This window comes from Macaca nemestrina, chromosome 9, assembly GCF_043159975.1.
Source record: "Macaca nemestrina isolate mMacNem1 chromosome 9, mMacNem.hap1, whole genome shotgun sequence".
NCBI classification, from domain to species: Eukaryota; Metazoa; Chordata; class Mammalia; order Primates; family Cercopithecidae; genus Macaca; species Macaca nemestrina.
In genome coordinates this window covers 69,961,185-69,975,534 of record NC_092133.1, presented here as the reverse complement: position 1 = coordinate 69,975,534, position 14,350 = coordinate 69,961,185, and the positions used below count along the sequence as shown (strand labels likewise).

At 42.7% G+C, this 14,350-nt stretch overlaps 1 protein-coding gene and 1 pseudogene across 29 annotated transcripts in view; one reads left to right on the top strand and one right to left on the bottom strand.

Moving 5' to 3' along the window:
- Window positions 1-14,350, top strand: part of LOC105466020 (ubiquitin specific peptidase 54) — a 118,393-nt gene that overhangs the window by 91,037 nt on the left and 13,006 nt on the right. For 24 of the 29 annotated variants that reach the window (XM_011714806.3, XM_011714813.3, XM_071069734.1 and 21 more), the window contains 5 exons: window positions 2,604-2,737; window positions 5,908-6,075; window positions 8,668-8,787; window positions 9,695-9,890; window positions 11,933-13,308. In XM_011714806.3, coding sequence (XP_011713108.2) covers window positions 2,604-2,737; window positions 5,908-6,075; window positions 8,668-8,787; window positions 9,695-9,890; window positions 11,933-13,308 — 1,994 coding nt within the window. Of the gene's footprint in view, window positions 1-2,603; window positions 2,738-5,907; window positions 6,076-8,667; window positions 8,788-9,694; window positions 9,891-11,932; window positions 13,309-14,350 lie in introns of those variants that run through there. The other 5 variants (XM_024787978.2, XM_011714824.2, XM_011714818.2 and 2 more) reach the window with 3 other exon arrangements.
- LOC139356271 (putative uncharacterized protein encoded by LINC00596) lies at window positions 46-3,447 on the bottom strand (annotated as a pseudogene).

The following is a 14,350-nucleotide window of genomic DNA, read 5'->3' as shown; positions in this document are numbered from 1 at the left end:
GATTCATGGTAAATGAGTAGATTTTAACTCCTCTTGCCACAAAAACAAACAAAAAAAATGGGTGACTATATGAGATGATGGGTATGTTAATTTCCTTCAATTATAGTAACCATTTTACTGTCTCTCATAACATCTCATAACATCATGTTGTATACCTTAAATATATGCAGTAAAAAAATGTATTAAAGAGCAGATTAGGCCAGGCATGTTGGCTCACGCCTGTAATCCCAGCACTTTGGGAGGCCAAGGTGGGTGGATCATTTGAGGTCAGGAGTTTGAGACCAGCCTGGCCAATATGGTGAAACCCCGTCTCTACTAAAAAAACAAAAATTAGCCAGGCATGCTGGCGGGCGCCTGTAATCCCAGTTACTTGGGAGGCTGAAGCAGGAGAATCACTTGAATCTAGGAGATGGAGGTGGTAATGAGCCAAGCTCGTGCCATGGCAACTCCAGCCGAGGCGACAGAGCAAGACTCTATCTCAAAAAAAGAAAAGAAAAGAAAAGAATGGACTAGGCTGGCTGCGGTAGCTCACGCCTGTAATTCCAGCACTTTGGGAGGCTGAGGTGGGTGGATCACGAGGTCAGAAGTTCGAGACCAACCTGGCCAACATGGTGAAACCCCGTGTCTACTAAAGATACAAAAAAAAAAAAAAAAAATTTAGCCGGGCATGGTGGTGGGCGCCTGTAATCCCAGCTACTCGGAAGGCTGAGGCAGGAAAATTGCTTGAACCTGGGAGGTGTGGTTGCAGTGAGCCGAGATCGTGCCATTGCACTCCAGCCTGGGCAACAGAGTGAAACTCCATCTAAAAAAAAAAAAGAAGAATGGATTAGTAGGCCACCGCATGGTGGCTCATGCCTGTAATCCCAGCACTTTGGGAGGCTGAGGTGGGTGGATCACAAGGTCCGGAGATTGAGAACATCTTGGCCAACATGGTGAAACCCTGTCTCTACTAAAAATACAAAAATTGGCCGGGCGCGGTGGCTCACGCCTGTAATCCCAGCACTTTGGGAGGCCGAGGCGGGCGGATCACAAGGTCAGGAGATCAAGACCACGGTGAAACCCCGTCTCTACTAAAAATACAAAAAAAAAAAAAATTAGCCGGGCGCGGTGGCGGGCGCCTGTAGTCCCAGCTACTCAGGAGGCTGAGGCAGGAGAATGGCGTAAACCCAGGAGGCGGAGCTTGCAGTGAGCCGAGATCGCGCCACTGCACTCCAGCCTGGGCGACAAAGCGAGACTCCGTCTCAAAAAAAAAAAAAAAAAAAAAAAAACAAAAAACAAATACAAAAATTAGCTGGGCACGATGGCGTGCACCTCTAGTCCCAGCTACTCTGGAGGCTGAGGCAGGAGAATCACTTGAACCCGGGAGGCAGAGTTTGCAGTGAGGCAAGATTGCACCACTGTACTCCAGCCTGGGTGACGAGTGAAACTCCATCTCAAAAAGAATGGATTAGTGAATTAAAACTTATGTAATCCTAAAATCAGAGAAGAAACCCAAATGTTGTTTTGGGATAGTGTTTTGTTGTTGTCATTGCTTTTTTTTTTTTTTTTTTTTTTTTTTTGGTATCGGTGGGGTTTCATCATTTTGCCCAGGCTTATCTTTCACTCCTGGGCTCAAGTGATTTACCCACCTCAGCCTCCCAGAGTACTGGGATTATAGGTGTGAATCACCACACCCAATGTGATGGGATAGTTTTTATTTTGATTTGTTTTTGGGTCACTGGGACTCTGTGTTTTATGATGCTAATAGTATTCATAATAATGATGACAGTTTATTAGCACTCATTGCACCCTGCCCGTAGGGCTCAGTTTTCTTTATAAATTTCAAATCTCCATACATTATTTTTACTGAGTTGCCACAGAGGCAATTTTTCTTTTTTCTTTCTTTTTTCTTTTGAGATGGAGTCTCTCGATGTGTCACCAGGCTGGAGTGCAGTGCCGCGATCTTGGTTCACTGCAACCTCCTGGGTTCAAGCGATTCTCCTGCCTCAGCCTCCCTAGTAGCTGGGCCTACAGGCGCGTGCCACCATGCCCAGCTAATTTTTGTGTTTTTAGTAGAGATGGGGTTTCACCATGTTGGCCAGGATGGTCTTGATCTCTTGACCTCATGATCTGCCCGCCTTGGCCTCCCAAAGTGCAGGGATTACAGGCGTGAGCCACTGCACCCAGCCAAGGCAATTTTTCTAATAGTAGAGCTGCTTTGAAAGGAATGAAAGGTGATAACCACATGTTCATACTCCCTCAATGTTCTTTCCTGTCCGCAGGATCCTGTTCAGTTTTACTTATGAGAAGGTGGTACAAAGGTTTAGTAAGAAAGAAGGAAATAGATATGAAACCAATACGTTCATTAATACTTTCAACAGATTTTGAATACGTATTATGTACCAGATACTGTGCTAGATGCACAAGATGTGAATGAGGTGAGATGAGATTAGATAGGAGAATGAGTGGATATTTCAATTCTTTAGAAGTAATTTAGCAGAAGCTCTAATTATGTCAGTTTGATGTGTTTTTTTTTTTTTTTTTTTGAGAGAGAGATTTAGTCCTAGGAATGTTACTGTAACCTGCTTTCATGCTTTCACTAGACTCTGGGTTCTCTTTTGAAGGGATCCAAGTGCTAAGAGATCAGCTGGGTTGGTTCCTTCCTGGCGTCATATCCCAAAGTCGCACAGTAGTAGCATCCTGGAGGTGGACTCCACAGCATCCATGGGTGGCTGGACAAAGAGTCAGCCTTTCTCAGGTAAGCAGAAGGACACTGGATTTGACCAGCAGTTTTGTCTGGGGACCAGACTTACCTGAGTACATTTGAAATTAGAGGACAGTTATAGGCCGGGTGCGGTGGCTCACACCTGTAATCCCAGCACTTTGGGAAGCCAAGGCAGGCAGATTGCCTGAGCTCATGAGTTCATGACGACCCTGGGCAACACGGTGAAACGCCATCTCTACTAAAATACAAAAAATTAACCGGGCGTAGTGGTGTGCACCTGTAGTCCCAGCTGCTTGGGAGGCTGAGGCAGGAGAATTGCTTGAACCTGGGAGGTGGAGGTTGCAGTGAGCCGAGATCGTGCCACTGCACTCCAGCCTGGGTGACAGAGTGAGACTCCATTTAAAAAAAAAAAAGGACAGTTACAGTTTGAGTATTCCATCAGAATGTAAATGTAGAGTCATTTCAGTTGCTCCATCTTTGGATTTATCTATTTTTTGTTCTTCATCACAGCCTGCTTGAATATTTCTTTCTACTTGGAGGGAGCCCTTGTGGGAGCAAGAAGGGACAGAAATATGGTGAACAGTGTTAATAACATCCCCATTTTTCGGAAGAATAGATCCTAGGGCTTTCCTTGGATTAGTGACAGCCTCTTGGAAAATGGATTTCTTATTGTTTAGTATTATGAATTGACATACCAAAGGGGTACATATGTGCCTATTTGCAAAACTTGGAAATAAGCAATTCAAATTTATCCTTACCCGTGGCTAAATATCTTAGTCTTACTACCAATTCTCTTGATAGTTACTGACAATTCTTAGAGGTAGCAGCAAGAAAGGCCTGCAGCAGCAGTAATAAAAAGGCATGAACCCTTTTAGGTATGTACACTAAAGGTTGCAGATATCTGGCAGAGCAGAACAATGCCTAGAAAGGCAGACATCTCTGGAATCCTGTGCTCTAGTAAGTTACAGTTAAGAGACACGTGGAAGAAATTTGGGCTTCCCATTGTAATTATACATTTGGTTTATTCCCCATATTTTAATTTATTTCATGTTGAATAACATTGTTTTGAGAAACTTGTGAATCATGCATGAGACTATTCTCCCTTTTCTTCAGATAGCCAGGATTTTTTTTATTGCACTAAAGACTGAGTCTCATGATCTCCTGAATAGTCCTCAATTCTGGACTAGTTGGATAGAATTCACCAACAGCATTCTTCAATTGGTAAAAGATAATTAGCAAGGAGTTATGACAAGATTCTTCACACACCATATCACCCCACCATCCTCTTTGTATAACAAGCCCTATTTATGCCCCACAATTTGATCTAACCATTTTAGTAAGACACAAAACAAACATTCTTATATGGTAACTTTGCATACTCTTTTAAAAAATTACAGAGGTAAATCAAGTCCAGTAATTCAATAATCTGCCCTTTGCCTCCTGAAATTGAAGGAACCACTGTTACCATTGTAGTATATATCTTTCCGTCTTTTTCTATGCTTACACAAGTACATAGATAAGTTTATGTACATATATATAGGTAAGCACCATTTTTAAAAAGTAAGATGAAGTCATACTATACATGTTTTTCTCTCACTCAATTTTTCACTTAATTTTTTATGGACATCCTTCTAGATCTATTTAGATCCATCTAGAAAGGTTTATAAAATTGGACTTTTACTGCTGTGGACATTTTACAAATTCAAAGAGGTGGTGGAAATTAAGGGTGAGAAAATGACATGCTTGAAGCTCCCCAGTCAGTCAGTGACAACACTTGGTAGAAAGTGTTCTCTAATGATTAAAGCATGATTATGAATTTAACCTACTTGACTTTAATTTAGCTTCATTATTTCCCATTTGTTTTACCTTGGGCAAATTATTTATCCTCTTTGTGACTCAGTTTCCTCATTCCTAAAATGGGGGTAATAGTATCTACCTTGTAAGTTGTTGTTATGATTAAATGAAATAATACATGTAAATGTGCTTAAAACTATTTCTGGCACATAGTAAGCGCTGAGCAAATGTTCAGTGTAATACCATTGTTGTGAAGCACTCAATAAATGTTGTTATTGTTATTATTATTATTATTTTGAGACGAAGTCTTGATCTTGTCCCCCAGACCGGAGTGTAATGGCATGATCTTGGCTCACTGTAACCTCCACCTCCCGGGTTCAAGTGATTCTCCTGCCTCAGCCTCCTGAGTAGCTGGGATTACAGGCACCTTCCACCAAGCCTGGCTAATTTTTGTGTTTTTAGTAGAGACAGGGTTTCACCATGTTGGCCAGACTGGTCTCAAACTCCTGACCTTAGGTGATCCTCCCACCTTGGCGTCCCAAAGTGCTGGGATTACAGGCATGAGTCACTGTGCCCGGCCTGTTGTTATTATTATTATTATTCTTGGCCCAAGTGCCATCCTGAATCTGATTATGGGAAGCATTATCCAAAATAAAAGCTCCAAATTGGGCCTGGTGCAGTGGCTCACACCTGTATGTAATCCCAGCCCTTTGGCAGGCCGAGGCAGGTGGATCATGAGGCCAGGAGTTTGAGACCGGACTGACCAACATGGTCAAACCCTGTCTCTATCAAAAATACAAAAATTAGCTGGGCGTGGTGGCACGTGCCTGTAGTCCCAGCTACTCAGGAAGCTGAGGCAGAAGAATCACTTGAACCCAGGAAGCGGACGCTACGGTGAGCTGAGATGGCGCCATTGCACTCCAGCCTGCGCAACACAGACTCCATCTCAAAAAAATAAATAAATAGCCGGGCGCGGTGGCTCAAGCCTGTAATCCCAGCACTTTGGGAGGCCGAGACGGGCAGATCACGAGGTCATGAGATCGAGACCATCCTGGCTAACCCGGTGAAACCCCATCTCTACTAAAAAATACAAAAAACTAGCCGGACGCGGTGGCGGGCGCCTGTAGTCCCAGCTACTCGGGAGGCTGAGGCCGGAGAATGGCGTAAACCCGGGAGGCGGAGCTTGTAGTGAGCCAAGATCACACCACTGCGCTCCAGCCTGGGCGACAGAGTGAGACTACGTCTCAAGAAAATAAAAAATAAAAAATAAATAAATAAATAAATAAATAAATAAACTCCAAACTGAAAGCAATAATTCCAAAGGGAAAGTATTGCAGTGGTTAAAAATTCATCAAGTACTTAGTCTTGGTAATGGAAATGTAGTGACTTCTCCCTTGCTTTTATTACAGGTGAGGAGATATCTTCTAAAAGTGAACTGGATGAATTGCAGGAAGAGGTGGCCAGGAGGGCGCAGGAACAGGAACTTCGAAGAAAACGGGAGAAAGAATTAGAGGCAGCGAAAGGGTTTAACCCTCATCCTAGCCGCTTCATGGATTTGGATGAACTGCAGAATCAGGGTAATTGTTGTGAGCATTAGGTTGTGGGTGATGGGGAAAGACAGAAAGGGTAGAAAAATACATCTAAGTTTGTAAGTTCCCTGTCTTCTCTTTAGCAAAATAATTTTTAAAATCTTAATTCACCCATTACAGTGAGAACAAGTTAGAGTAGGATGTGACAAGACTATTAACTGGAGATAGGCCCTGATTTGGGGCACATCTATTAAGTTTATTAGAGATAGTGTATTGTTCATGAATAATGTTTCCCATGAACATCTGTTGAAGGTGTAAATAAAACTAGCCTTGAGTCAGAAATAGCTGAAAATGGCAGTGAGCCACACTGACAGCAAGGGGAATTCTACTTGCTGGGAAGAAACATACCCATGAAATATTCCACCTGGAGCATCAGGGAAGTGGATCTGCCAAACAGGAGCAAGAACAAAGCCAGTTTACTTTTGATACCAAGACAATTGATTCTCTAACCTCAAACAATTTGCATGACTTGACTTCCACAACTGCCCCACGTTAGACTTTTTTTCTTCCTAGAATTTTTTTAGGATGTCACTTTGTACCAAAAGAGACTAACCTTCAAAATAGTTCAGCTGCGGAGCTTGCAGTGAGCCAAGATCATGCCACTGCACTCCAGCCTGGGCCACAGAGCAAGACTCCATCTCAAAAAAAAAAAAAAAAAAAGTTCAGCCAAGCTGAGATATCTACCTTAAATAGGCCATGAAACCTATATCTTAGTTTTTTTTTTCCCTATAAAATGACTTTATTATTTTTATAATTTGGAAACCCCACTTACAACAAATTGTGCTAAAGCAGTATAAAGGTCCAAGTTTGTAAGTGCAAGCTTTTAACTTTTTTGGCTGTTTTCTGTTGACCATGTTTCTCTTTTTATATACACTTAGAGAATCTTCTTGGGCCAAGTAATCCTGTTTGGGGGCAGCTTTTTTCCTTTAATACTACTCTCTTTTGATTCAAGGTAATTGTTGCCTCATATTTCCCAAGACATTGTATTCGTTTCCAAATTAGTTTTAAATTCCTAATACTTAGCTGTCTCTATATTTGGATAGTCTTTTTTCCCTTTTTGACCTCAAGCTATAATCACATTGGTGTCCCAGGTTTATTTTGCTTCTGAATAAAGGGGTCTTGTCATTTCTCTCCTTTCCTTTTTTTCTCTCTCTGCCAGTTGGGCAACAGATTAAAGTTAGGAGGAGATCCCACTGGCTATCTTTCATTGTCAATTTTCCATACACTGTGGTTCAGCATTTCCTGCATGAGCAAGGAATGGAATACTAAGATTCTGGAGGATAAGAATTAAAATTTAGTACAGTGATCAACTGTGCCTTGTCTAGATCTCCATAAAGTAGAGAACTTAAAAAAAATGGCTCTAGGCACTACCTCTGATTATAAAGGTTGTATACATTTAGTTGATTACAAATATTATGAGAGAACTTCAGGTCTGGGAAGTAAGGGAAACCACATCTCTAGAGATAGAGTGGATCCTGAGTGCCAAGTTCTTCAGAACCAACCTGCTGTTTCCATTGTCTTCCCATTGCTCTCAAAAAGTCATGATGAATTAGGAAGTGAATGTTAGGGATGTGGAAGAGCCTTTATTACCATGTCCAGCTGGAGGTAAGTGGAGGATGAGGGACATTATGGGAGAAGTAACTCAGACATTTTTTTTTTCCCCCTGCAACTTTGTGAAGGCTCACTGGCAATCCCATTTGTAGGTGAACTTATGTTACAGCTTGCTGCCAATTTATGATTATGAGTAAGTAGAGGGCAAGGGATACATAAACATGAGAGTTCTTTTACAAAAATTTCTCTGCCTGTACTTCCTAGCCTTTTCATCTGGTATTGTTTTTAGACTCTTCTGCTCCTGCTTTGGCACACATTCACTTTGAGAGAAGGATGGAATATTCCCTGCTCGCTGTATGGGAAGTTGACTTCTTTGCGGGTAGTTTTGGTGAGGAATAGCATGATGAAAGTAAATACTTAGCAATGCTTATGAAAAGTATGTATATGCAAACCAGGAACGAAGGCCGTTCAACTGCCCTGGCAGATACATTGGATTAGCAAGTGTAGACCATCTGTGACTAAGAGGTGTACTGATTTTCCAGTTTAGGGTGGTGCATAAAGGACTGTGATTTGGTGAAGTAAATAAGTGGTATGGATGGTTGTCCACAGAATAATGAAGCTACCTTTGCCATAACTTAGCAGTGAAGGTCTCAGTCGACATCAAGGGTGTTCTGACACTAGTTGGCAAGAATTGCACTGGGAAAGAGCAGTTCACTTCCAGGCATAAGAACCTACCCTTCTGCTATATGGAATACTTTGTTCTTTCCTTGAGGGACTTCCTAAGAGTCTTGGTGTTAGAAGATGTGGCCATTAATGGCATGCCTCTCTTTCATGGCCTTGGTAACATCTCGGTTAAGGCAAAATGAATGTCCTGCTTGTTTCAGAGAATTCTTAATAGCAATGAACAGTTGGAATAAGGGTAGACCAGTGGCTCAGCAGCAAGGATCTCTGTGTACTGAAGGGAAACAACAGTACACAGGAAAAGTTGGAATGAATTGTAATGAAAATGAAAAGTGCTGGCCCTTTCAGGGAGGAGTGACGGCTTTGAGAGGTCCCTGCAAGAGGCAGAGTCAGTATTTGAAGAGTCACTGCATCTGGAACAGAAAGGAGACTGTGCTGCAGCTTTGGCTCTCTGTAATGAAGCTATCTGTAAGTAACTCTAACTGCTATGGCTATGGCACTTTTGACTAACTTCACAATAGGTATTATTAGTGTTGTCACTCAGACAACAGTTTTTGTGTCTCCTCACTCTTGCTCTCCCAAACTGAGGCCCGTTAGCTGTTTTTGCCCTTTAGATTTCTAAGTGTACCTGGCACTGGCACTGTGGCCTATGGATATTTACCAGAATAACCTCAGCAAGGAATCCATAGATGATTTCTCCAGTCATGCCTACCTTCTTATTCCAGGATAAAGTTAGACCTCATATGTGAGATTAGTCTGCTTTTTTGCTAGTCACTGGCTAGTGAGTTGGAGCTTATAGAAGGAAAACTGAATAAATTGGCTATGACTTCCCAGGCCTGTGACTTTTTACTTCAATATTTGATTCTTTCTGATTCTCCCCTACCTTCATAGTATGCAGCACCATAAGCTTACAGCAAGAGACTAAGGCTTAGAATTGGTATCGGCTTCTTGTATGTGACCCACAAGAAGCTGTGGTCTATAAAGAGAGATACAGGTTTGGATCTTATTTCTGCTGTTGGCCATTGGGAAGAGAGGGGTGAGAGTAGAGTGTGGAGACCAGAGTCAGACAGGTCAGTTGGACAAGAGTGGCAATCTCTAAGATGGAGGCACCGGTTTATCTTATTGATTTATTTTAGTTTTGTTTTGTTTTTTAATTTGGATTAACCTGTTTGGCCTCCATGGCTTCCATCAATGTTCCTTATAGCCAGAGGCAGCTCTTTGCCCTGGACAGCATATGCATGGTCCGTGCCTTGCATTCCTGCTACATATTTTGAGTTTTACTGCATATCTTTGCTCATTTTTGTTCAATTTTATTCTTTTTATTTTTGTTTGTGTTTTGTGTTCTGTTTCTGCTATATTTTCTTTTGCATTTTAGCTAAACTAAGACTTGCCCTGCATGGTGCCAGCTGTAGCACGCACAGCAGAGCCCTAGTCGATAAGAAGTTGCAAATCAGTATTCGAAAAGCACGGAGCCTGCAGGATCGCATGCAGCAGCAGCAATCACCACAGCAGCCGTCGCAGCCCTCAGCCTGCCTCCCGTCACAGGCGGGGACTCTCCCTCAGCCAACAAGGTAGTGCTTGGGAACCATGTTAGTTTATGAACACCAGGGGAAGAAGTGACCATGAGTACTCTATAGCAAGAGCTCTCATTGTCTTGCTGACTGAAGGGGAGAGAGGAGTCCTCTGAAAAGATTTTCTTCTTTCAGGTCAGACATACAGTGAAAAACTCATTGTACTGCTGGTCCTTTCCTTAATAATTCCTAGGATGCAAAAGTACAGCATAATAAGACTATTTGTCCACACTTCCCATGGGTAACTTTAGCCCTGGACTTGTGTAATGCAATTATTATATTTGTATATATATATATTATGTTCTTAGACATGGCAATCTAGGCTACATTTCATGTTGTAGTAGCTACCATGTGATTTATTTTGGGATTTCAATGCTTCCTATCCTTATGGAAGCCGAGAAAGCAGTCTTTCTTGCTCTGATTGCACCATAAAGAAGAGACACAATGATTCCCTTTGCTTTGCTTCTTTATGGTCAGGACTAGGAAAGAAGTTCCAGTAGTCATTGTTGTAGTTCTCTCATCTTAGCCCTTGAATTTGGCTTTTACTTAGAATAGATGAATTTAAATAAACATTAATTTGGACCATTAATAATTCTGAGTAGTTTTCAAAATATAAATTAATAAAAGCAGTTAGCTTTTTTTTTTTTTTTTTTTTGAGACAGGATCTTGCTTTTTCACCCAGGCTGGAGTGCAGTGGCATGATCATAGCTTACTGCAGCCTCAACCTCCTGGGCTCAATGTTCAAAAGGCAAATGTTCAAAAATAGTTAACTGCTAGGCATGGTAGCTCATGCCTGTAATCCTAGAATTTTGGGAGGCTGAGGAGGGCAGATTATTTGAGTCAAGGAGTTTGAGACCAGCCTGGGCAACATGGTAAAACCCTGTCTCTACAAAAAACAAAAAAAATTTAGCTGGGCATGGTGGTGCATACCTGTGGTCCCAGCTACTTGGGAGGCTGGGGTGGAAGAATTGGTTGAGCCCGGCAGGTCAAGGCTACAGTGAGCTGTGATGGTGCTGCCACACTCCAGCCTGGGTGACATTGAAAGACCTTGTCTCAAAAAAAAAAAAAAAAAATGCAGGTCTATTTGATGCTAAAGCACATGTCCTTAACCATTATGTATATTGCCTTTTATGATTAGGCTTCCCATATTAGTATATCTTACTCTCCATAATGTTATAAGGGTGACTGGGTGACTATACCCTCAAAAGTTTATAGTATATTTTCATTTGAATTTAGGGGCTTGTTTTGAATATAAGCAATTTAGATAGGTAAACCCTTTCCAGAAAACATATACTTCCTGATGTATGTGAGTGATTGAGGCTTTATTTAAGTCCTTGTAACATTAAGTTTTTAAAATCAGAAATACAAAACAATTAGTGAGAAACCAACTAAATACAGTTAATCCCTACTCCTACTCCTAAATCTCAAGAGAGTCATATTGCTTTGGGTAAACATCTCAGTGACTAATAGAACAAAATCCAGATTTTAAAAACATATTTGAAATGGTTGATTTCTGTGTATTCCCATGAGCCCAAATCACCATGTATTTTGTAAATGTGGCCTCATGGTTCCTTTGGCTGGGCTGCCTCTCAGGACTCCAGGTAGGACTTGCCTCCCTGTATAGCATCCTGGAATTTTGCTGTTTGGTATGAGTGATTTTCAGGCTTTGCTTACCTTCCATGTCATCTGCATGTGAGACTAGCTGATTTTGTTTCCTAATTTGCAAGTAGAATGTGATTGGAATGCGACTTCACAGGTAGTGAAGAATATTGGCAAGGGGTCCACTTAATGTTACTGTGCACCTTTAGTGAGGGCATTTAATAAAGAGGATTAATGTTACCTATTTACCTTGGTGTGAGCTGACCATGTGCCTTTTCTTTTGTGATCCTCTGAACTACTGACTCTACTTGTGCTTGTCTTTCTGTTTATTTTTACCATTCCCTGTGTGAATAGCTAGAAATGGGAATGGAATGAACAGTTCTTTCTGTAAGCGTTCCTGTCAGTCAAGGCAGCTTATGACTAGCTGTCTCCATTTGTTTCAGTGAACAGCCTATCCCGCTCCAAGTATTGTTAAGCCAAGAGGCCCAACTGGAACCCGGCACGGATACAGAGTTTGGGGCCAGTTCTTTCTTCCATTCACCTGCTTCCTGCCATGAGTCACACTCATCACTATCTCCAGTGTCATCTGCCCCACAGCACAGCTCCCCCAGTAGATCTGCCTTGAAGCTTCTGACTTCGGTTGAAGTAGACAACATTGAACCCTCTGCATTCCACAGGCAAGGTTTACCTAAAACACCAGGATGGACTGAGAAGAATTCTCATCATAGTTGGGAGCCATTGGATGCCCCAGAGGGTAAGCTGCAAGGCTCTAGGTGTGACAACAGCAGTTGCAGCAAGCTACCTCCACAAGAAGGAAGAGGCATTGCTCAAGAACAGCTATTCCAAGAAAAGAGGGACCCTGCTAATAACCCCTCCCTGGTGATGCCTGGAATAGCCACCTCTGAGAGGGGAGATGAACATAGCCTAGGCTGTAGTCCTTCAAATTCATCAGCTCAGCCCAGCCTTCCCCTGTATAGAACCTGCCACCCCATACTGCCTGTTGCTTCTTCATCTGTGCTTCGCTGTCCTGATCCTGTGCAGAAAACTAACCAATGCCTCCAAGGCCAAAGCCTCAAAACTTCATTGACTTTAAAAGTGGACAGAGGCAGTGAGGAGCCCTACAGGCCAGAGTTTCCCAGCACGAAGGGGCTTGTCCGTTCTCTGGCTGAGCAGTTCCAGAGGATGCAGGGTGTCTCCATGAGAGATAGTACAGGTTTCAAGGATATAAGTTTGTCAGGTAGTCTAAGGAAGAACTCTTCCCCTTCTGATTCTAAGCCTCCTTTCTCACAGGGTCAAGAGAAAGGCCACTGGCCATGGGCAAAGCAACAATCCTCTCTGGAGAGTGGGGACAAACCACTTTCCTGGGAAGAGTCCACTGAACATTCTTCTCTTGCCTTAAACTCTGGGTTGCCTAATGGTGAAACTTCTAGGGGAGGACAGCCCAGGTTGGCAGAGCCAGACATATACCAAGAGAAGCCGTTCCAAGTGAGAGATGCTAGGTCTAAGGATCTGGGCAGCAGTGCTGACTTGGGGACTTCCTTGCCTTTGGATTCCTGGGTGAATGTCACAAGGTTCTGTGATTCTCAGCCTAAACATGCGGCCTCTAGGCCAGGAATGAAGTCCTCCCCTCATGATTCCCATATGTGTGTAACCTATCCAGAGAGAAATCACATCCTTTTGCATCCACATTGGAACCAAGACACAGAGCAGGAGACCTCAGAATTGGAGTCTCTGTATCAGGCCAGTCTTCACGCTTCACAACTTGGCTGTTCTGGATGGGGGCAGCTGGATACAGCCTGGCACCCACTTAGCCAAACAGGTAAGAATGCAAACAGGGGTTGGGGGGAGGAGGGAGGATCATATAAAAGCTGAAAGCAGGGAAAGATCAGAAGGGGGTATTCTATACAGATAGTATCCCCAGCTTAGTAGGAGGTAGTAGAACTTTCTACTTTACTCAGAAAGCCTCCATGACAAGAGCTAGACATTTTTCTGGCTAGAGTGGAGGAAGGGGCAGAATTATCACTCACAGGCAACTTCCCTCCTTCTAAAGTAAGAGATTACTAAGTATTTGCCCATGGCTTCTCCCGTATGCTGTGCTAAAGAATGGTTCAGGGCCGGGCGCGGTGGCTCACTCCTATAATGCCAGCACTTTGGGAGGCCGAGGGCAGATCACTTGAGGTCAGGAGATCGAGACCACCCTGACCAACATGGTGAAACCCCGTCTCTACTAAAAATACAAAAATTAGCTGGACGTGGTGGCACATACCTGTAATCCCAGCTACTTGGGAGGCTGAGGCACAAGAATGGCTTAAATTGGTGATGTGGAGGTTGCAGTGAACTGAGATTGCGCCACTGCACTTAGCCTGGGTGGCAGAGTGAGACCCTGTCTCAAAAAGAAAAAAAAAAAAAAAGCGTTTTAACCAGAAACTCTGTACCCATTGGCAAATCACTCTTTATCTCCTCCTCCTCTTCCCCCAACCCCAGGCAACTCATCTATTTTCTGTCTCTAGAGATTTGCCTGTTCTGGACATTTCATATAAATGGAATCATACAGTATGTGGTCTTTTGTGACCAGATTTTGACATAATTGTAGTTCCTAAAGTGTTATATAAACACTGCTCTTGACCTATATTCTGAATTTCATCGTACTTTGAACTTGAGCAGACACCATCTTATAGATATCTAAAAAATAAGAAATTACCTTTTGTTATGGGAAATTTCAAATATATTCAAAAGTAAAGAATAAGAGTAGGCCGGGCACAGTGACTCACACCGTAATCCCAGCACTTTGGGAGGCCAAAGCGGATGGATCACCTAAGGTCAGGAGTTGGAGACCAGCCTGGCCCACATGGCTCTACTGA